Below are 22,795 nucleotides of genomic sequence, written 5' to 3' on the forward strand. Positions count from 1 at the left end.
TTGACACTAGGATCTTTAACATTCCTAATTCCTTTAGATGAATGTGTTGTTAATCTCACTTTAACAACGGACCTCTCTTTGTAGCCAAAACCAACTCACTGAGGTCTCTCTGCCGACCCAGCAGCCCGCAGATCTTTTCTTTTGTTGCGACAGCTGTGTTCAGCGTCATGTTGTGGAACGAGGAAATGCTTCTTTTTCCACAGGTCACAACTTTAAGGACCTTTCATAAAGGTAAACACTAGATACATTTGGATTGATCAGGACTTTATCCTGTATTATTGATTACTTCATCCCCCTGTACCTCTTTTAGGAATACAGTACATTGTTGGATCCATTTCACTGAGTTAATAAATAAAATGAACCTCACTGTGTGCCTCACACACGCACCTCCTTCCCCTCCCTTTTCCCCAATAAGTTGTAACTGTTAAAACATATACAAAAGAAAAACAAGTAGTGACAGTGAGAATTACAAAGCAGAACATAACAGTGGGTAATAAATCTGAATGAAACCTGTCACATATTTTAAAGGATCAGTCCGACATTTTGGGAGAGCCTCAGAAATCCCCTAAAAAGATTAATCAGTCTCTGTTTCCTCTCTCTAAAATAAAAAAGACAGAATTATTGTTTTTGGATGTATTGACAGTTAGGCCACTTTGAGTGCGTGTGCATGCAGAGTGTATGGGTGTGATGTCACTGCATGCCAGTCACCAAGGTCACTCCCCCATAACTGAGAAACATTCAGCATCTGCCACAGTTCATTCACACTGAACAACTACTACTATAATGAGAGACTGGTGTCAAATCATACATTAAAAGTCCAGTGTGTAGGATTTAGTGGCTACTGTAGAAACATGGCGGACTCCTCCTCTGTAGATAAAAACAGCTCATTCTAACTTAACAAAAACAACAATTCTTATTTTCAGGCGATTATACACTAATGGAAACATTGGACCAAATGAATATAAGGTCCAATTCGAGAATCCGCCAGAACAGACAAACCAATCACTGGCTCTAAATACGGACTTTTGCATTTTTCACAGCCAGCGCAGTTTTTCCTTCACACTTGGAACGGGAGTGACAGACAAAGGGGTTACTATCTGCACCGCTAAATCCTACACACTGGCCCTTTAATTATCTAGCCAGTTATTGTTTTCCATCTCTAACATGACAGGGGTTACTTAATGACAACAGCTAGAAAAAACATCTTGAAAACCTGACATTTTTATATCAGTGTCAACATGCTTTAAAAGAAACATACCAGGATTTGTATGTTATAAATGTATTACAAAATACAAAAAAAAGTAAATGGACAAAATATGCAAAAACAAAAACAACTGTTGACAGATGACTTTTATTCTTTCTAGATTTTCAAAACATCAAAAAAAGGGAGCTGGTCTTCTGAATTCTCATTGGGGTGGATGGCCATCATTTTGATGTGCACCCCAAATGGCATAGTGATGTAGTTAAATACAGTACCCAAAACACATTGAAAATGTTGTCAGCAAGTCGAATACAATACAAAAAACTGATGATTGTGCTGAAGGTTTTACAAAGGCAAGCATTTTTTGGGGTCAGCATGACAAGCTCATTTGAAAACATTCCAGCAGCGATGTACATTTGGTCCTGATACCACAGACGAGCTTTCTTAGACCTCCTCCAGTTAATTATGAACCTTCCTGAATCTGTTAAGACTTCTCAGCAGGTGTTGAATTACAACAACACGCTCAGATGAAATGCAAAAATTATTTTCCAAACCACAAACCCAGTTTCATTCACTGCTTGCTTGCAAGGTCTATACATATGGGTAACATAAAGTACAAAACCAGCAGCCAAGTGTCTGTAGACGCTGTTATAGACCAAGAACAGATGGAGCTTAGTGCACCTGAAAGCTCCTGTAACATACATTTTACACTAAAAGAGATTTGTAGAAAAACAATGTCTCAAATTGGTGTTTGATTGTATGAACACAATCAAACACTGTCAGAACATTTACATACTCACAAGAAAGCAGCATACTCAAAGTAATCAGGAAGCAGGAAATCAGACACCACGTTGCACTGTAACCTACAGGGGTGGAAGAAAATATAGAAAAATATGATACTGTGATATTGTATCGATTCTCAAAACCATCGTAGTGATTTCTGTGTTTAAACCTCCAACTGTTGGACAGCAGTGCTGTAAATGTAAACTGAGGACTGTGATGTGAAATCACAATATATCACCTTGCTTACAGTGATCGTAACCCCTGTACTCTGATATGTATTGCATCGCCAGATTCTTGCCAATGCACAGAATTATAACCGTAATTTCTATGTATACATACAGCAGGTCAGTAATCAGATTTCAGCCCTACCCCCCCCAACATTATTTAGGAAACTGTAGCTGTGATACAATGCCTGTGTGGGGGGCTGACTGGCTCTGTAGTAAGAGCACAGTTCTCGCTTAGAGAAAATATGGCTGGATTTTACAAATAGTCAGCTGGTTACTGGGACATGCAGTGAGTAAAATAGCAGATCAGAAACCCAGTGACATGTACACATCGGCAACAAATCGGTGTTCTCCAGGAGAAAACTAGCTGGGGGAACCAGGTTCCTTTAATCCCCGACCCAGATGACAGAAACCATGGGTTCTTCTCATTGTCTTAGAGCTCTCGTTTCCCTCACTTGCATCTTAACTGCAGGGAAAAGATGTGAGGAGAGAGGAATCGAGAAACACATTTGGGAGGGGGCATAAGCACGGGTCGACAGTGCACACAGAGAGGGTGGGTAAAAAGACACACCGGGCCAGACAGCTGGTAAAAACATTATGGATTGTTTGACAGCCCAATGGGATTTGTCCTCAGAGGCCCAATGTCCAGTACACCACTGCCGACAGCTGCACCTTAAGCATAACTGGCACCTAACTGTAAGCCAAGGCACACTCACGTCCTGTGTGTAATAAATCTCACAAACAATGATAAACAAGCGTACCGGCCTGACCTCTGTGGCCTGTTTCTGCAGATGCATTGGTAAACCATCATCCACCCCAGCCACCTACGTCTGTCACAGGAGTAACACACCTGATCTGGGCATTAATTATGTTTCTTCCAAAATGTGTTTGGCACAACAAATTTGCAGAATACAAACACATTTAATAGAAGCTGCACAGTCACATCAGATATCTGCCTGTATGCAGAATTTATTATTCTAAGTTTCGCAAACAAGGGAGGACATTTTAAAATCTAACATTTCTGTTGATGTCTATTTTAGATGAACCCTTGTGAATGTATTTATCCCTTAGAGAATAGATGCAGAACTGTGGAGGTCACTGGCTTTGCATCGAATACTGTCAAATACTGACTATTCTGTCAAAATATATAAAAAAACTAGCTGTACTGAATCAGCCTGTACCTTTCTGTCCAGTAGGCATTGGACGATATCAAAGTTTCATGTCATGATTATCCTGCCCAATGCAATACATTACATACTTAGGATAACCATCAAAATCTTACAAATGGCACTAGAACATACTGGAATCACTTTACCTTACATTTAGTTAAGAAACAAATATTTTCTGCATCAAGGATAGGATGTCGTTCTTTAGTTTGGAATCCATTTGTGGGGATTCTTGGGATTTTGGAATGACAGGAAAGATTTGGGCTCCCCCTTGTGGCAATTCAAAATAAATCAGGAAATCAATATAAGACTGTAAGTCAGTGAGCTAGGTACATTTTTCAAGTCTAGCCATGTGAGGATATTTGTGTTTGCTGGACTGACAACTATTCCAATTATGGAAATTCACCACAATAAACTTATCTGTGACTTTTTTTTATCGCGATACGCGATATTATTGAATAATTGTCCCATCCCTACTGTCTAGTAAGTGAAAACACACACACAGAACATTCAGGTAATCACAGTTGATGTGTTTCATTGCCTGGCAACAACAAAGTACCATCTCAACAGTCGCGTGTCGTCATTTAAAGTACCACAGGAAGATTGCCTTTCATCATATTAGATCCAAACCTTAGAGTCCACAGTGTTTCTTGTCATTGGCTGTGCATAAAGAACCTCCCTACTGGGCTGACTGACAGTCACCATGGTGACTCTTGTGCCTGCCATGGACTCCCTTTACCTTCGGTTCCATCTGTAACATCTGTCAAAATGTCTGGGAGATGTCAGATGGGGGTGTTGGGCAAATGCCCATTAGAACCTGTGAGTGCCCCGTTACAAACTAACCCGCTGGCCTGTCCGCTGCGGGGGGCTTGTCCATTGCGTTTGCTTAGAAACTGGTTTCCCCTGAGCGCCTCCTGCTCCACAGGGGTCCTTCTGTCAGAGTCGCTGGTTGGAGTTCCTGCCTGCGGGGCCGTTCGGCTGCGGCAGCGTTGTCTAATGACGTACAGAAGCATGGTGATTAGCAGACTGAGGCAGAGCACCAGCAGAACTGACACAACCACCAGCTCCTTCAGGTAGCTGGGGGCTCGGGCCGACAGCAGGGGCTCCCCATCCCGAAACCCAGAATCGTTCTGCCCAGATTCCTCTGTCCACAGGGTCAGGTTTCTGCCCAGCTGTCTGGTGGTGACCTGAGTGTCCCTGCTGGACAGTGTTGGCTCAGTCTTTCCCTGTCTTGTTTCTGTTCTTTTAGGCCCCACAGAGGTATGCAGTCCAGATCCAGGCCTTGCCTCAGCCTGCGTGGTGGGTTTGGGGCGTGCCGGAGGCCGCGTGTAACTTGTTGGAGTTTGAGCCACTGGGCTGCTCTTCTGTTTGACCTGATAGATGGCCATGGTCTGCTGGTAACCGTTCTCAGTGGACAGGCAGAGGTAGTGGCCCAGTGTGGTGGGGGTGGCCACAAAGCTCAGACTCCCATCCTCAAGGTGCAGGTACAGGTCTGGGGACAGCCGGCTGTTGGGGCGCTCCCACAGCTGCTGGGACAGCCGCGATGCTGCGGGACACTGCAGCCGCACCACTTCATTCAGAGACACTGACACCAGCTCACCTGCAGGACATGAGGCTGACATACAGATTACAGCTCACCAAAACCCCCAATACACCAGGACCCCCCCCATACCCCTCTACACAATGTCATCAGATAGGAAAACTGCCAACAGCAATCTAAACCTAAAAGAATAATCTGCTGCAGTAAGGAAAAGCATAACTGTGACATGAGCATGTCCCACAGGGCATGAGAGAGAGAGAGAGAGAGAGAGAGAGAGAGAGAGAGAGAGAGAGAGAGAGAGAGAGAGAGAGAGAGAGAGAGAGAGAGAGAGAGAGAGAGAGAGAGAGAGAGAGAGAGAGATAGATAGGTAGGTAGGTAGGTAGGTAGGTAGGTAGGTAGCAAAGGACCACGGGTTGGAGTCGAACCCATGTGCCCCGAAGGGAATTTATAAAGCAAAAGGCTGCAAGCAAACAAACATTTCTTCACTTGCTACTGTAGTTACATACTCCACACAAAGTGCTCCTTTATCCCAAGCTCGGGATACACTTGCCTTGAACGATGTGGAGAAAGGTCAGACACAGACTGACAAAACCACAACAATGATAGTGGCAAGTTTTGAACTAATAAAGCTGTAGTTGCTTTTTCTTCTTTTTGCGCTCATTCACAATATAGAGATCATAAAAGCATATAGCTTTCTCCACTGACAAGTTTATTTTTAAGTTGTTCCTCTCAGTACTTAGTCACAATTCTATAAAACAATGGATCCTTAACCAAAATTATACATTTGTGTCTCATTGCCGCAACATAAATGTAAAGATTCAAAGAAGACATTGTGCTATGAAGAACATGTCTTGCATTAGTCCTATAAATCAGTCAGTGTTTGCTACATGGAGTATGTAACCAGCTGAAGCAAAGCATGGCATCTGGTATAAATAACACTTACCTGCAGGCAGTTTGTTTGGACCAAATCTGGCTCTGTGTGTTAATGAAACACTGTTGCATGCCTCTTCAACATTCCCTCGGTCTATGTCCTGGCCTCTGAGGAGGGAGTGAGCAGAGAAGGTTGGTACATAAGTTTACGGCTGATGACCGTCATGTGATTGTATTTCTACACTCTATTCTCTGGTGTCTTCCCTCTTATATTAGATAAGACCTACCCTCTTGATGTTTTACAACCAATCAAAATGACAACTGAGACCGAAAATGAGACTGAAAAATGAATGAAAAATAAATTCTCAGCCATCAAGGTCACAGAATATCTAGAAGCAACTGGACTTGCTTTAGATACAGATTCAAGAATCTAAAGTAAGTCTAGTTGAGTAAAGCTGGGCATACACTGAACAATTTGAGCCTGTTACTTGAGCGGTACGACTCATTTTAGAGTCGGACTGAAGCAGATCCATAAGTTCATTCCCCAAAGTCTCTGCCTTTGCTCGAGGCAGCACATTTCTGCTTGTTAGCAATTGCTAGCAAACAAACTTCTACCTGCCTCTGAAACTTTATTCACAACTGTCAGAGCAGCAGGGGCTAACAGGCTGTTTTATTTTCTATTTTACATGAACATGTAGTGTAAAGCACTAGTAGGTCAAGACTAGAAAGGGTCTATATAAAAGTCCATTAACCACTTAAATAGTGTCTACATAATGATGCCTTGTTACAGTTAACCATAAGGATGGCAAAATCTGGTGGTACTCACAGGCTGGTCTGGGTGTTGGAGGCAGCCACACAGGCCCTGCTGGCAGGGTCCCAACCACAGAAGGGGTCTCGGGCCAGAACACACTGAGGACAGGTCCAGTAGAAAGAGCAGTTGGCTGTTGGAACCCTCACCACACCGTCTGATGTGCCGACATATAGCATACCCTGCAGTGAGACACAATGAGATCAAAACTGTTCAAACTATTAGAAAAGTAGATGTTTTATATGAAACTCTTTGTGAAGAACAGCAGTGTCACAAATAAGCTACGCAACCTTTGACGTCTGGTGTAAATAAAGTAGAAAAAAACAATGTGGTGATTCACTTGGAGCTTTACATAAATGTAAAAAAATGATCAATATAAGTAAAAACAAAGACTTGAACTAAATCATGAAGTAAATGTCCGTCTCACTGTGTACCTTGGGTATGGAGAGCTTCAGGCTCTTGATAGGCTGAGGTTGCTCAAAAACCTGGACCTCCTCTATGATGTGGGCCCCACTCTGCAGCAGCACTGCTTTGTGCATGTAACCAGACTCTGAAACAAAGTTAGTGAGAAAACACACTTCAGGTTCCGACAGTGGACAGACATCATACTGTACAAGCCATGTGGAGTGACAGCTGTTAGTTGGCAGTGTATGATGCTGGCGATAAATATCATCAACGAGGAAGGAAGAAGAAAGATTGCGAGCTAGCAAACATGGATGGAAGGAAGTTCAGTTTAACCAAAATGATGGAGGGGAAGAAGAACCAGGAAAGCAAGAGATTTGAGATATGACTCAACTGGGAGCAACACAAAACACTGCACATTTTACTGAATTGTCCTTAAAACAGCACATTAGTTTACCCAGACCACAACAGCCTCAGACTCACAGATCAGCAGCAGATCAAATGCACTGCTTAAAAAGAGAGAGCATGAAAACAGCAGAGGCCACACATAAATAGCCGACGTACACCAATATGCGGGTACTGAATGGCAGGTCTACTACTTAACTCAGATCAGTGTAGTGTGATGCTGACAGCACTATAGCTATATGAAGGAGCTGGTGAATTCATATTTTGGGGAATCCAAGCTTCCCCTAGCCTCTTAATAGCACGGCCTATGCCTGGGACATTGGACAGCCAAGCTCATGTGTCTTTATTTGAATCCTTTATCTCCAAGATGTCCAGATAGGGTTCTAATTTAAGAAGTGCTAAGAGGATGTAAACCTGCCACTGTGAGCAAATCGCCACTTCCAGGTGTGACAAGATAAGATTGACTTTATTGATCCCACACTGGGGAAATTTACTGACCCAGCTGTGCCAGTGCTTAGGCATTTTCATACTGGACAGGTTACATACTGGACAGAACATAGTGGCCTCTCATGTGGCCTACCTGTAAGCAGAAACAGGACAGTGTAGTCTCTGTTGTTGGCAGCCTGGACTCTCTGCACAGTCAGATGGCTGTAGTTGTGCTCTGCAGACACCATGGTTAAACTTCTTCCAACTGGTCGCACACTGTCGTCTGCCAGGAAGTTTTCTTTGACAAAGCGCAGGGCGTTGTCTGACGCATTGTGCAGGCCGCACTGTTAAACAAAAGGCAGGTTGACATAATAAAAATTAAAACACACTTTTCAATTTAACACACTTATGTTTACAATTTAATTGCATTAATAAGATACCTGAGTGTTAAAAAAATAACCTTTCCAGGACATTGTCTTCTTGACAATACAGGACAGCATTTGCTCACAAACAGTCCTATCAATTACCAATAGGCAACGTTTTTACAAGTCTTTCCCAGTTTGTCCATGAGGAAGTGTCTCAAGTTCATTACAGGTGGGTGGTCAGTGTTTTTCTGCTGCGTCTTCAGTGATTTTACTACAGTTTTCCTCTAACTCGCAGCATAACTAACAGTTCAAGTTCAAATAGATACATTTGACGCAAGTAAAAAATATTTCCTTGGTTCCTGTTTCTGAAGTTGAGGGTTACTTTGGTGCATAAACTAACTCAAATAAGTTAGACTGTAAGCTCAGCTTGTTAGAGTTGAAGCCAATATATCTGCCTGTATGTCTTATTGTCTTAGTCTTTCTTTGTTCTAACGACCAAATGAGCAGTCTCCTGCCAGTCCCTTTCCATTTTCGTATCAATCAGAAGCGACCATTTACCTCTCCTGGATTTGCGACTTTCTCTTGAACCCGTGTGCTCCACTGTAATGTGTCCCGGTTCAGGACTTTGTAATTGCCAGAGAAAACTGATTTGATGTCAGTCAGGCGGAATGAACACACTGCTGACCGTCCAGAGTTGACAGACCTAGTTGATGGAAAAACAAACATTAAAAGACACTCTGAATGAGAGCTGCAGACAGAAGCCCCATGATGCTATAGGATACAACACCTTGTTTCTGGGATCCTCCTGTAGATAAATAAGACTCTACAGGGTAAGAGCAGTAAAGAGATACAGTGCTGATGCCTCCACCTGCTCGTACATATACTGTATGTTTGTTGTTGAATTTCTTCTGCGTGTTTATAAGTTTCTACCACATTTAAGATCCTGTATAAAAGCATGTTGAAATGCTAAACAATCCTTCTGAGGTTTCCCAAAACTAATACACACAATATATTTATATTTATTTTTTTAATTATTTTGAACGTTGCTGTACTGACTTAGACGTAGATAAATATTGAGCTTAAACGGTTCCATTGGTAAGATTCTGTTACATTTTACATATTATTTTTATTGCCAGTGAGTGAACAGGTTGTAACATAACTTAAAAATAGACCTTCTCCAACTATCTCAGTTGCTAGTGCATTGATTTTTTAATGCAAAATCCACAAGGATGTGACGTTTATGTGTGCTCCAGAGTGTCTTCTCTCTCTGCAGTGAGCAACCCTAGCTAACGTTAGCTTATAAATGGAATTCGCTGACAACAACAAACGACCAGCACCTACCACAACAGTCCAAAGTCAAAGCTAACATTACAGCAAAGCTTGTGGAATATATTGTCATATTGTGGTTTTAGTTGGCTAACCTTATTTTACTTGCTAACACGAACAAACTGCTAGCTAGCGTAGCAAAAATACTGTAAGCTAGCGACTACAGACTGGCTGGTTACCTAGCTTGCTCCCTTACATTATCGCTATGGAAAAGTACAAAGCAAACGGCTACTAACCAAGAACGATGGAAAGCAGGGGCATCAAACTAGCTAACTGTAGCCTAAGTCAACCTGGGGTTGGTCTTGTACCTTGTACCAGGATTTCTTTGATCTGCATTTATGCAGAGCCCTAAATGCAATGCACACATTTTACTAGTACGCAGATGACACCACCATAGTGTATTCCCTGCACTCCACGCAGGCTTCTCTTGGTAGTGGTGAATGGCCATTTTACTGGATCTAAACTAAACCCACCAAACCCACTTTGGGAACCATTGCTTTAAGCTGCACTCAGTGTGGTTAGAACATTCAAAATTCACTAGTGAAATGAGACTCCAAGTAAGATGCTGGTTGACATACATATTGAGAATCGCACTTAAACCACCCTCAGAGGATTAGGTGCAGCACAGCTCATGCCGCTGCCCTTTAGTTTACTTACCATTGCGAGGTGAAGATGCCATAAAAGAGTGTGTCATCTGCAGGAGCTCCCTCTGCTGGCGGGAGGGTGTCTATGTCCTGGATCACATTGTAGGGCAGCTCGTTGTCAGCCTGGCACAACAGCTGAGCTTTGGCGAACGTGGTCCAGCGTCGCTGCAGGGTCCGCTGGCCTCCGACATCACTCTGACACGTGAGAGGAGGAGAAGGCATCAAGCACAACCGAGCACCGCAACCTGTTGGTGTCAGAACTTAGTCTGGTGAAGATACAGCAGTATGTAGGGGTCTGGCCAACTCCCACTTCATCAGAGCCTCAGAATACCTCTAGCAGACTACAAACAGAGCCTCCTTATGTTACAAAATTACAATTACAGAAATACAGTGGAATCTGTGCCCATAGCTGCATGCTTGAATTTGTACACCAAAATTTGCTAAACTGCAAGTTCGGGAAACCTTGGAGTTAAGTAATGTAATACAGGATATAATCAACCTTGGGGGAGGGAGCTGGACTTGCAAGATGACAAACTTGCACGAGAATGACACAGTGGTTGGAATATAAAATATCAGAAATGCTCCTTTTCGTCTCAGCCGGCTGGAGGGGCGTGTCTGTGTTTGATTGACAGCAGCTGGCAGGATACCAGGGAGAGAGACAAAGTAAACACACTGCTGTAGCCTACGTGTCATGGGCAGACGTGCACTCCACCGTTCCACTGTAATTGTTTGTTTGTTTGGTGGCTCGTTCAACAACCTAAGGTTCAGGACAAGACTTGTGTTCATAAGTTTGATAAGGAGGATAAGCAGGAAAAGCTAATTGGGTTGTTGTTCACAGTCTGTTGCTCTTGTATTTTAACTGGAGAGCACCACTGGCCAAAAAATACAAAATATAAATTTCTCCCTTTAGATTTTTTATGTTTTATCAAAGGAGAGCAATTTACAAAGCAGATACAGATTTGTAAGGCTTCAAGTGCCCATATGTACACTAAAACAGGTTTTGCTTGCTGTAATCAGTTCTCCTGTTCATACTGGTCATTAGGAGATCCCTTCCAAATGTGCTTTTAGTGTAAGTGATGGAGGACACAACCCTCCTCCTGTGCAAAAAAACATTGTAAAGTTTATCTGAATAATAAGCTCGACCCCAGCATTCTCTCCCAAACAAACGGACACAACCGCTGTGGAGAGGGGCAGCCTATATAATACATTCATGTATATAGTACATACATGAATTTCGTATGTACCTGGGAGAAAATTTGAATTGCCATAAGGTTCTCTCGCACAAGGCATATCGTTTCACCCTTACCATGCAGATCTGAGAAACGCGAGACACGATGAATTTGTCGATGAAGTCGTACTCCCGGCCCACTTCGCTGAAGAAGAAGTAGATTTTCTCCTCATCAGGAATGACGCTGGAGCTGATGAAGGTTGGATCTATACAAAACAGATAGCAAAGCCATGAGTTTGTGGAAATATATGCAAGAGATTCTGATATAACATCATTACAGTTAAAATTAAGATTTTCACATTAAAATAAAGGGATATGGTACAGCTTATCAGTGTTTGTGTCTTTGACCCTGAGTCAATACATAAACTGTATTTCGGTGTGAAATTGTCTTTTCGACGACGTCAGGGACGGAGCACAATGTTAACTCCATGTATATGCCATTTAAAGGGAGAGGGTTGATGGCCAAATCCACTGGAGTAAAAGACTAAAAGAGCACTGCACACAAGACTGTGCACCCTAAACACGTTTAATCATTAGTAGGATAAATTAAAGGGTTCAGGTTGGAGAGACGACACACTCACCCTCCAGCCATCCTAACGTATCATCCAACTTCAGGTCAACACGTCTGCCCTCGCTGAGGTGCCGGGAGATGACAGGCCGGTTGCCCCTGTAGTCTGCCACTGTCCCAGTATACAGTTCCCCATCTGAGAGATATAAGACAGGGTTCCCACTTTGTTTAAGAAATCATTTCCAGGACATTTCTTGAATTTACAGGTAGTTCTCGTAAGTGGACCGTGGTTATTGGACAGTGTTAGCTTGCCATTGTTGTACCTGACTGCTCTCACCACAGAACATTTTTCCAGTTTGTTCTCCAGCAAACTGACTACAGCTTTAGAAGAAGAGGCTTTTGAGAATTTACTTTATTTTACAGAAAATTAATCTTCTAGAAACTGAGAATTCAGTTCACTGCTACGGAAGAATTATACTTACATACACTCACATGGGTGATCTAAGTGAGCAGCTAAAATACAATTAAAGTTTTCCAGCACAACTTTTTAATTAATTTCCAGGTGTTTCCATGATTTGAAAACTAGTCTCTAAATTGTATGTTATCCAGGATGCGTGGGAGCCCTGATAATAACACTTCCACAGTACTGAAGAGCAACAGTGAATATGAGCACAACTAGAATGACTAGTTGATGATGAAAGAAGGGTTTAAAGTGTATTTTTTTACTAAATGAAAGTTATCACCATATTGATGATACATAAGTATAATTTAAGTGAATATACTTTTTTGAACTGATTAATGAAGAATTATCATCAGAAGTGGGAAGTACCTAAGTACAAACACTTGGTTACTGTAGTGGGGCTTCACCATCACTGTGTGAATGTGTGTGAAAGGGTGAATGTGGCATGTAGTGTAAAAGCGCTTTGAGTGGTCGGAAGACTAGAAAGGCGCTATTCAAGTACAGGTCTATTTACCATCCATTGCCATAACTGTTCTGTACGTTCCTTACATTTTCAAAACAAGCTTGTTACTTTAGTTTGAATACATTTGAGGGGAATTATCGTGTATTATCATTATATTTTTCATCCTAGCATGCCTTCCAAACATCATGACAGACGTAACATGATGTAAAGGATGTAACAAGATGAAACAGACAAGAGAGGGAGACTCAGCCCTATCTGAAGTTTCAGTTAGCTTTGCACAGAAACAGCCGGTAGAGTGCTTTTTACTTTTATACTGAGCCTGTGATTTTACACTTTTACTTGAGTAAAGAAGTTTAATCAGTACTTCTACTACTTCTTTACATGAGTAAACAATATGTGTGCTTTTGCCACCTTTGATTAACATATTTACATGTATTGTCTAAGCATGTAAAGATGGATTCTTATAAAGTCTAACTATACAAAATGTGGTGCTTTTGTTTTCTCCTAGCATTTTAAGTTGTGAATCCTCTGTGAGCTGTAGGTAAAACTCCCTCACAGGATCACCATTAGCTGGGCATGCTGCAATACATTGCTTGTAGTCATGTGATTCTTAAAATGCAGAATGGATGATGACCTTCGACCTTTGAGTAAAAAGTGTCACCAGTTCAGTGTCTGACCAACGGTGAAATACGGCCTCAATCTCCCCTTTTGCTCCTGAGTTATGGTGTTGAATAATGGCCAAAAAAGTTTTTTCCAGGACATCATGATGTCACAGTGAAGTTGACCTTTGGCCTTTTGGGTAAAAAATATCTTCATTGTTGTATCCAATTAAATATCTGTGTGAAATTCTGCCATAATTACTGCATCAGTTCTTGAGCTTTGACCTAAAACCTAAAACAATGACCTTTGACCTTTGAGTCAAAAGTGTCACCAATAGTTGAAATAACAGAAAGATAGAAACACAGCTCTTTACTTCGCTCCTGCAGACTGGGGCAGGTAGCAGTACTGGGTCTACTTTTATTTGAAATTAGACAGGGTTCTGGTTTCTATTCCACACAGGTGCTATTGGTTTGGATTCAGTAGTAAATTCCTCCTCACAAATGTTTCCTCTCAGCTTGCCACAGCTAACATTTTAGTCCAGCAGCCGTGGCATTATCGCCTTACCTACGATGATAGCAGTGTTGCGTTGGTAGGGGTCGTAGGGGCAGCGACCTCTTCCTTCATCAGGCTTGAGGCTCATTGTTAACGTCTCTGAGTTCTGGACAGAAAAGAGAGAAAAGTTCCAGCTGATGTCAAACTAAATAAAGATGAAGAGAGAAATCAAACCAAATCACATCACATGCAACCTACTGATTTTAAATAAAATATAGTGAGCGTTATTATACTGTCTGGCTGCGCATGCATGTTATTGTATGTGAGTCCCTTTGTGTACAACCGAGAAGATCGACTGAAACTGCTGTTTCTCAGCTACGTCGGTGAATTAAAGATTTATTTTGACCAAACCAGAGTTGGTGATTGTTGGAAAGACCAACAGTGGAAAGACCAACAAAGACAGCTTTGGTGAGTTTTATTCTGTTACTGTCCACTTTCAATTAAGTAACAATGGTACGATGATATGCGAGGTAAAATTATCATTTTTGTCTATGGAGTCTGGTGATGAGTGATAGCAATATAACTGCTGTTTCTGGTTCTCTGCAGGGATCCTTTCCATAATGTTGTCAGACACTTAGAATAACAATCTGAGTGTCAGTGGCAAAAACAACAACTTTTAGTGAACGTACTCTGACAGGCGCATTTGTCCTCAAGGATTAGCCAATGTTACATTGCAGTCCGTTTTGCTGCTATTTTCTTATCTAACTCAGTGAATCAAAGGTTATTTCAACCAAACCAGAGTTGGTGATTGTTGGAAAGACTACTAGTTTTATTTGTTTCTCTCCAGTTTGAAGGGTGTTTTTATCTGCTACGTAAGATTATTGGTTTTGTCAATGTAGTCTGGTCAGCTTTAGTGCTGTAGTGCGACATCTAGTGGTAAGTGAATTTTCTATACATAACCTTTAAACTAACCAATCAGTTTAAATGCCTGTGTAAACAAACTTACAATGTAGGTGCAGCGGGGACTGAAGGCAAATGTTCCACAGCCATAGATGTGGGTGGTGTTCAAAAACTGCAGCACTCGAATGAAATTGGGACAGTCGGCCTAGAAAAAGAACACAAAGAACATCAAGTTAGTTTCATCAAGTTTCAGTAAAACGTACAGCAAGCAGCGTGTGCCTAAAGGAGGACCTTTGGATTCAATACTAATATTTACAGAACAGAAAGAAAGCTATCTTCTCATAGTGTGCTCACTAAGAATTCACATTAAATGAAAGATTGTGAGACACTCTGCTTCTACACTTTGCTCATTAAACTTTGAAATTAGTCAGTCTAAAATCAACTGTTTCCTCTGCTCATTGAAGGAAGTGTAAACAGTAGCTGTTACTGACCGCCTTGTCTTGTTTGTCAAGAGGAAACATGTTGAACTTTGGAGTTGAACCAGTTCACAGTATGTGTGGTACATATGCACGAATTAACTACTTGCCATTTTCTTGCCTTTCATGGAACACTGTTCAAGGTCTTTCTCTGAAGGGCTCCAGTCCAGCTGAAAGAATAGAGGAGAGTCAAACTCATCAGAGCAGCTGAGATTAACATCCACCTTAACCACAAGAACACACAAACATTTACATATTCCATTAAAGAGCTGTAGTTGTTGTATAGGGGTCAGGTGGTGATATGGATGGGGATGTAGCAGCTAAATGAAACACTTCTTGATTTTATTCATCTATTTTTGAAGTTTCTGTGAAATTATATTGGTATGGATGGATGCTACCCACCTTATCCTATCACACACTTTTTTCAATTTTCATCACACATTTTTGCATTGTCCAGTTTGTCTTTAAGTTCAGTAACTTGTAGGGACAGTGATTAGGAAATTAAGTATTGGTGACTATCTCAGTCTAGGTTAAGACTGCAACTCCCACCAGTGGTCGCTTCCCCACCTTGCTCCTAAGTATGATGGCGTCCTTGTGGCTAACATCCAGCGCCAACACAGCATCCCGGGCTCCCACATACAGCATGTCTCCATCCTCACTGAGCAGCAGTGTGGTGGTGTTGCTGACATCATGGCTACTGAAGTGGGTGAGATGTCTCCCAGGACTACCTGTTGTTTCACAGCAGTCAACACTGGGATTAGGCATTTTCCACAGACAATTAAAGTCATCCAGATATATGCAGGCTGCAATTTTCTAATCTGCTCACAGCACTCAATGCTCAGACAGCGAACAGCCCTGAATATCTCATTAGGCATGGGACGATAAATGCAGTTCATGATATTGTCCAAATAGTTAAACTCTTAGTTAAACTCTTAAAGCTGCAGTAGGCACTGAACATACAGAGTCTGAAACATACTGAGTCACTTAACCTTCTATGAAGTCAAATCTCTATTGTGTAATTGTTTTCTACCTTAAAATAACAAAGTTGAGTTGTAATGGGGTTAATGGGGCCTCCGTCTTTTCCACGCTGTGCCCTGTACACATATTCCTGCATTATAGAACGTTTAGCTCCGGGTCGGAACACATGCACAGACCAAGTCACACAACTATGTCGCTGATTTTGGTGAAACTGGATCCTATTTTATAGAGAAAATGTTTTCTAGTTTTCTCCCTGATGTTGGCCTCAACTCTGTGATTTACAGGGTTTCCTGATGGACAGTTAAGCAACGGTTGCCAAATGTAGTTGCTGTTAGCTAGTTAACTTAGCCATACTGCCCTGAATGCCCAGGGCTGGGTGCTCAGAGCACCGAGGGAGTGTGGGTGTTTACACTGGCAGCACAGGAGCTCCCTGTCGTTCTTTAGTTTGGAAACCACAGTATTTCCATCCGGAAATTCAAAATAAAATCAGGAAGAAATCAATATAGGACTGTACGTTACTGAGCTAGACAGCTTTTTCAATTCACTCGTGAGGATATTCATGATTATGCCGATAATGGAAATTCACCATCGTACATCGTTCAATCCCTATATCCCAAACTTTGTAGGCAGGGGCAGATCTAGGGAAACATTCATTGGGTGGCAAGAGGGAGGCAGAAATATTAATATGCTGATTTAATTGCAAACAATCACATATATCAATATTTGCTTGGAAAAGCCCTGGAACCCCATTTGAGACCTACACTGTTAACTATGGCTCTCTCCTCATATTTAACTTCCGACTGCTTCCTTTGGGTTTATCAACTGGATAAAGGACAACAAGACGAGTGTGATCATTAAAGTCTCTACTTACCCATAGGGAAGGAGACTCTGGGAGTCAGCCTTGTCAGACATGGGCTCAGAAAACCCAGCAAGGCCACAGTGAGGGACAGCAGGCTGTGATTGTCCATTACAGCAGGAATGAGGGAGTCTGACCTTAATTACATTTAAGGTCAGAGGGCAAGCGCTGGGTCTGTGGTTCATCCAGAGTGTCAAGGAGTTGTTAGGAGGGGTGGAGATGGCAGCTGAAGCCACATACTCTGGTTTCTACAGTAGACCATCACTGGATCTGAGACAGACAGACAGACAGATGGACAGAAATATAGGTGAAAGAAGGCTTGATTCTGAGCAGCAAAATTTCCCTATTTGACATTTCGGTATCAGCATTCCAAATGGAAAATTTTCATCATCAATCAAATCTGCGTCAATTATATTGTTTAAATTCTGAGATGTCTTTGTATTTCATTTCTGTTAATAAAATTAAGCATTAAAGCCAAGGATTGGAGAGCATAAGAACGTGCATGTTGTGAGCAAAGCTCAGCCCAAAACGTCCATGCAAATCAATGAGAGGCAGACAGGAAACAAGGGGTGTTGCTGCTGTACGGCCTGTCCATTTAAGCTGCAGTAGGTAACTTTTATAAAAATAACTTTGTCACATTTACTGAAACTTTCACTATATCCTGACAGTAGAACATGAGACAGATAATCTGTGAAACAATCAGGTTCCTCTGGCTCCTCCTAGTGCTCCTACTGGACTTTAAGAATCCATCGCATCTGAATGAACAACCAATCAGAGCATTATAGATCAGCCATCGACAGCCCTGCTTTCTAAATATCGGCATCAACCATTGAAAAACCCATATGAGTCGACCAATACTTTGAAGAGCTGAACACAAGGTATATTCCCAGTCTGATGAACAGCCTCGTGCATTAGGAAAGTTAAACCAACTGAAGAGCTAATAGAAAAATGGCCAAGAGTCAGGGAGAAGAAAACACTAAATTAGTCAATAATTAAGACTATTAAGTATATATTGTTAAAAAAAAGAATACATAATACTACATAATACAAAGAATTGTATAAAAAGAAAAACTCTGATCAATATTCATATATGCATATATTCATAGGAAATATTCCACTCAAAAAATCATCCAAATCTGGTTTTACACAAACTTCCTGCAGTTAATGTGTCCACTGTTTATCAGTCGTTCTCTACTCTTATTGTTGAACACAATATGAAATATCCATAAAATATTTACTCAATGATAGAGGTTGGGAACCAGTGCTTTATAGTATGCTGCTGATGTACAGTACTGACAGAAGCTCACATTGAACTGTTGGTATGTAGCTGAGCTGCTGCTGCTCATTGTGACACATATCAACAGTACATGCATGCTTCCAATGGTCACTCAGGAACCTCCTTCCAGGTACCATTTGAAATGATAACACTATTACAGACCTGTTTTCACCTCACTACTGACTTATGGCACACCTTTCAACACAATGCATCACCACTGACTACAACACCAGCTACAAACACGGTTTAATGAACTGTCTGTGTGTGTGTGTGTGTGTGTGTGTGTGTGTTGTCTTTGTTCAGCTGTATCAGTTCTGGCTGTAGGCTACATTGTGTGTAGGTCCACAAGTGCGTAGCAGACGTTAGCTAGTGGCGGTACGGAGACAGACAGTTATGTATAAAGTACGGTAAAAGCTGATGAAACACGTGGTACCCGAAGTTGAGCCCAACAACCAGACTGCGAACACTAAACAACACATTATAACGTTACTCCATTATTAAAGCAGCAGCTGTAACGTTACCGTTGCTTCTGTTTCTACTCGGCAGTCAGGTTTCTAGGTTGTGCAACAGGACGCAGTAAAGCTGAAACGAGCCATATTTTTTTTGTAAATCTTAAACACTCATCCAACTGTTGTACGTTACAAGTGAGAGACAGTTAAAGTCACCTTACACCTCTGTGGACGGTTTCCTTCACCGCGTCCTCTCCGCTCTGCTTTGGACGCTCGACAAGAAAACCCGCAAACTGTCTTAGCGCCGGTGAAAACTGCACAGAAGAAACGTGACTGACCCCAGGCCAGTGAGGGAAAACGCTGACCGCGGTTGAGCCTCTTCACTATAACAACAAAGCCTCAGAGCCTCCTCCCATCCGACGGTCCTGCGCGCTCCCGCCTCCACCTATAGGACAGCCGCCCACATTACAGCCAGCCGCCCACATTACAGCCAGCCGCCCAGCAGGGCCGGTGTCCACCCTTCCTCAGGCTCCAAACACTACCTGTTTAGCCCCCAGGAGGAGTGCCTGGCTTTGTAGCCAACTTGTCACAGTGACCGAACCGTGTGATTACAGTAATGGCGTCCGTCACGTGATGCACATTGGCCCCAAATTACTTTTTCCTGTAAGGTTACACTGCAAAAGCAGCAGCTGTCAAACAGTCAATACATTTTTTCAAGCATCACAACCCCCTCAAAATGACTCGTTTCAGAATTGGATCCATTTGGTCCGATAAGATTTTGAAAGTCTAGAAGATGCATCCGATTAAACTTTTTTAACTTTCTCTATATCCTGACAGTAGAACATAAGACAGATAATCTGTGAAACAATCAGGTTCTTCTGGCATTTGCAAGAATCCACAACCAACCACAGAGCCAAGATCCATTTACAAGATACAGTTAGTAGCACTAGGAGGAACCAGAGGAACCTGATTGTTTCACAGATTATCTGTCTTATGTTCTACTGTCAGGATATAGTGAAAGTTTCAGCGATAATGACAAAAGGTTATTTTCATAAAACATATCTACCCAGACAGTTTACTGAGGGGTAAACTGGAAGTTAGTAGCTTTGCCAGCATAAGTCTCTAGTATGTATTCATCCAGGTAATTTCTTTGCAGCGGAAGGTGTTTTTTAAACATTTTTTATTTGCTAATTGGTTGGTTTTTTTTTTCACAGAATGAACGGAGAGTCTCCTTCAATGCTGTATCATACATCGATGGTTTAGACCCTTCTACAGGGACAGATCTGAAGAGGTTTAAAGGGGTCTAAGGTTTGGTGCTGTCAAAGTTAATATATTCATGTAGGTTAATTAAAAAAATTCAAAGGAAAGACATAATCTATATAAATAAAATAATTTGGAAATAAAACAATGTATTGATTTTCCTGATTACCTTTACATACATATATATATATATATATATATATATATATAGGCATATATACACACATACTAATAACAATTTCCAGAATACAATAGTTATACAGTATGCTTTGTATAAAATCATCAAAAACCATAAGTGTGCACATTTTGTTGGTATTGAATTATGTTTTGTATACAGTCTTACCATGCCTGGATCTGATTACCAAAAGTGAGATGTTTCTGGATCATATTTAACAAATACTAGGATCATCCTAATTGTGTCTGAATTAATTTGTTTAAAAAATTAAGAAAGAAAAAAAGACCTAGACAGGTGTCAGTTTATTCATTAACACCACATCACCATGAGAAGCATAGTAAAGGTAAATCCAACTCTGGTTGTGCATACATCAGTAATGCATGATAAAATCTGTATGGTCAACAAAATAATCCTACAGGAATATTTCTCTAGATCCACCCCTGTTCCTCAGGCCTATCAGTGAATCCAAATATGGCAACACGTTTACTCAAGTGAAAGCTGCTCATCCAGCATCTGCCAAAGAAGTGTCTCACTGCCTGCAGGTGCCCATTTAATTGGAGATGTTCCGATACCATTTTTCCCTCTGTACTGATTTTGATACCTGAATCTCAATAACTGTCCTTATGACAATTTCATTTTGTGTGGACACAAATCCACAGAGCTCAAGATTTCAAAATATGTCCCAACATGTCAGCTGAACCACATCTAGAGAATGATCTGCAGTGAGGTACTGAAACAACATATCAGACAGCAATGAAAGCGTTTTAAAGAGGGAAATGGTAGTTTCAAGGGTTGAAACCATTTGGTATGTAGGTCTACAGCAGGGGTCAGCAAGCTTAGGCACACGTGCCATCGTTGGCACGCATTAGCTTACCCATGGCACACTAACAATGAGTGTGCAAAAGTTTTTGGGAAATGTTAAAGTGCCCTAAATTACCTCTTTTGTAGCTTTTGGGAGTTGCACTTTCTGTCTTATTAAAGCACCTCATGGTTGTGTATATGATTTCAACTCAGATGTGGATGTAATCATAAGGATGGCAGTCTTCTTGTATAGTGCTCTTGTATATAATTACAATGTTCTGATTATGGGAATGTTTTTTTTTTGTATGCTGCTATGCACGTTTCCCATATGGATAGAATCAAATCACAGATCTGTTGGAAATTTTCATTTGAATGCGGTGTAAAAATTAAACTTAATGTTAATCTCAATGTTGATATGGACCACTGACTAGGAAGAAATTTTAAAAAATAACACTGGTCTACAGTGTGTAATCTGTGTATGTACCTGTTGGTTGTTTCTTTGATTTCTGTCTCTCTTTTGCTGAAGAATCTTCTGATGTTTGGCTCCACTGTCCGTCTCCCACCAGGTTATCTCATCTGTTCAGACTCCTCCATGTACAAACTGCGGAATCAGTCAAACTATATTGACATGCAAAACAACTTCATGCAACAAGAGGATTTTGCTTGTAGATTTGATCCATTCTTGGCTCTTCTTAAAGCCAGCCTGTGTTTATTCTCCATCCAGCCTCATCTTAGGGTTCCTCTGTTGATCAAAATGTCTGTTTTGCCTGTCATGTCACCCCTTTACAGATTAGAATCCAGCAGTAATTCCAGCCCCAAACGTAGGTACAAACTATGGCGTGTAAAATTAGACTTCTAGAGAATTAGTCATAGACAGGCTTCATTGTGAGTGCAGCAGGGAAAGGAGTGGGTAAGATGGCTAATGAGAAGAAAAGAAGATTGGAGGGGATTAGCTGTGACCTGGAAACAGCCATGTGGTAACAGGCTGTACGCCTCCCAGCGTCAAACATGAAGCTGCTGGCACACAGGTTGATGTTGAGCAATTAGCATATCATGCGACAAGTATGATGCTCTCTCTGGACCACTTCATGTTGGCTGTGTGAGACCATCTAGTAGAAAAGCATGGCAGGGACATCACTAACAGGTTGTAGAAGGTGATGTAATGAAACCCTAAAGGTAGCAGGTATTCAGTTTGAAGTGAGGGTTACTAGTCAATCTTTATCAGAATACAAGCCTTTAGAGGCAATACAGTGTGCGCAACAACTGCTAAATAAATGTGTGTGTGTGTGTGTGTGTGTGTGTGTGTGTGTGTGTGTGTGTGTGTGTGTGTATTCTTGGGGTCCAAAAACCAGGTGCCCACTATACTTGTGGGGTCCTACAGCTTTGTGGCGACCAAAATGCTGGACCCCACAAGTTTAGATTGCTGTTTGAGGGTTAACACTTGGTTTTGGCTATAGGGTTAGAATAAGGTTAAGGTTAGAGTAATAAGGGTTAGGCATGTAGTTGTGATGGTTAAGATTAGGATAAGGGGCTAGGGAATGCATTAGGTCAATGACTGGTCCCAGCATATATAGTAACGCAAGGATTTGTGTGTACGTTCATTAAGACTTTTTAAGATTAGGATAATTTAAGTCAATAAAAACTAACTAAACTCTGAATCTGTGTCTGAACACCACATACTGTACTTCAAAGAAACAGCCTTGCATGTGTACA

General features: G+C 41.5%; 1 protein-coding gene across 4 annotated transcripts; it reads right to left on the bottom strand.

Annotated features, from left to right (window-relative positions):
• Nucleotides 1–1,332: 1,332 nt before the first annotated feature.
• On the bottom strand, nucleotides 1,333–21,885 carry sema4ab (sema domain, immunoglobulin domain (Ig), transmembrane domain (TM) and short cytoplasmic domain, (semaphorin) 4Ab). 4 transcript variants are annotated; one of them, XM_051390711.1, is made up of 15 exons: nucleotides 21,567–21,885; nucleotides 17,137–17,391; nucleotides 15,855–16,015; nucleotides 15,398–15,457; nucleotides 14,918–15,016; nucleotides 13,984–14,077; nucleotides 11,970–12,092; nucleotides 11,467–11,594; nucleotides 10,174–10,355; nucleotides 8,749–8,893; nucleotides 7,980–8,169; nucleotides 7,027–7,142; nucleotides 6,611–6,774; nucleotides 5,858–5,952; nucleotides 1,333–4,989 (listed from the first exon to the last, which is right to left on the bottom strand). In XM_051390711.1, exons 2-15 carry the CDS (start codon nucleotides 17,231–17,233, stop codon nucleotides 4,157–4,159), a joined length of 2,487 nt encoding a protein of 828 aa, XP_051246671.1. In that variant the 5' UTR covers nucleotides 17,234–17,391; nucleotides 21,567–21,885; the 3' UTR covers nucleotides 1,333–4,156. The 4 variants fall into 4 exon arrangements, with proteins under 4 accessions (XP_051246671.1, XP_051246670.1, XP_051246672.1 ...); XM_051390710.1 differs by lacking the exon at nucleotides 21,567–21,885 and adding an exon at nucleotides 19,068–19,444; XM_051390712.1 differs by lacking the exon at nucleotides 21,567–21,885 and adding an exon at nucleotides 19,063–19,444 and having other exon boundaries at nucleotides 1,333–4,974.
• Between the last annotated feature and the right edge of the window lie 910 nt (nucleotides 21,886–22,795).

The sequence above is a fragment of the Dicentrarchus labrax genome, unplaced genomic scaffold, assembly GCF_905237075.1.
Source record: "Dicentrarchus labrax unplaced genomic scaffold, dlabrax2021, whole genome shotgun sequence".
Lineage (NCBI taxonomy): Eukaryota > Metazoa > Chordata > Actinopteri > Moronidae > Dicentrarchus > Dicentrarchus labrax.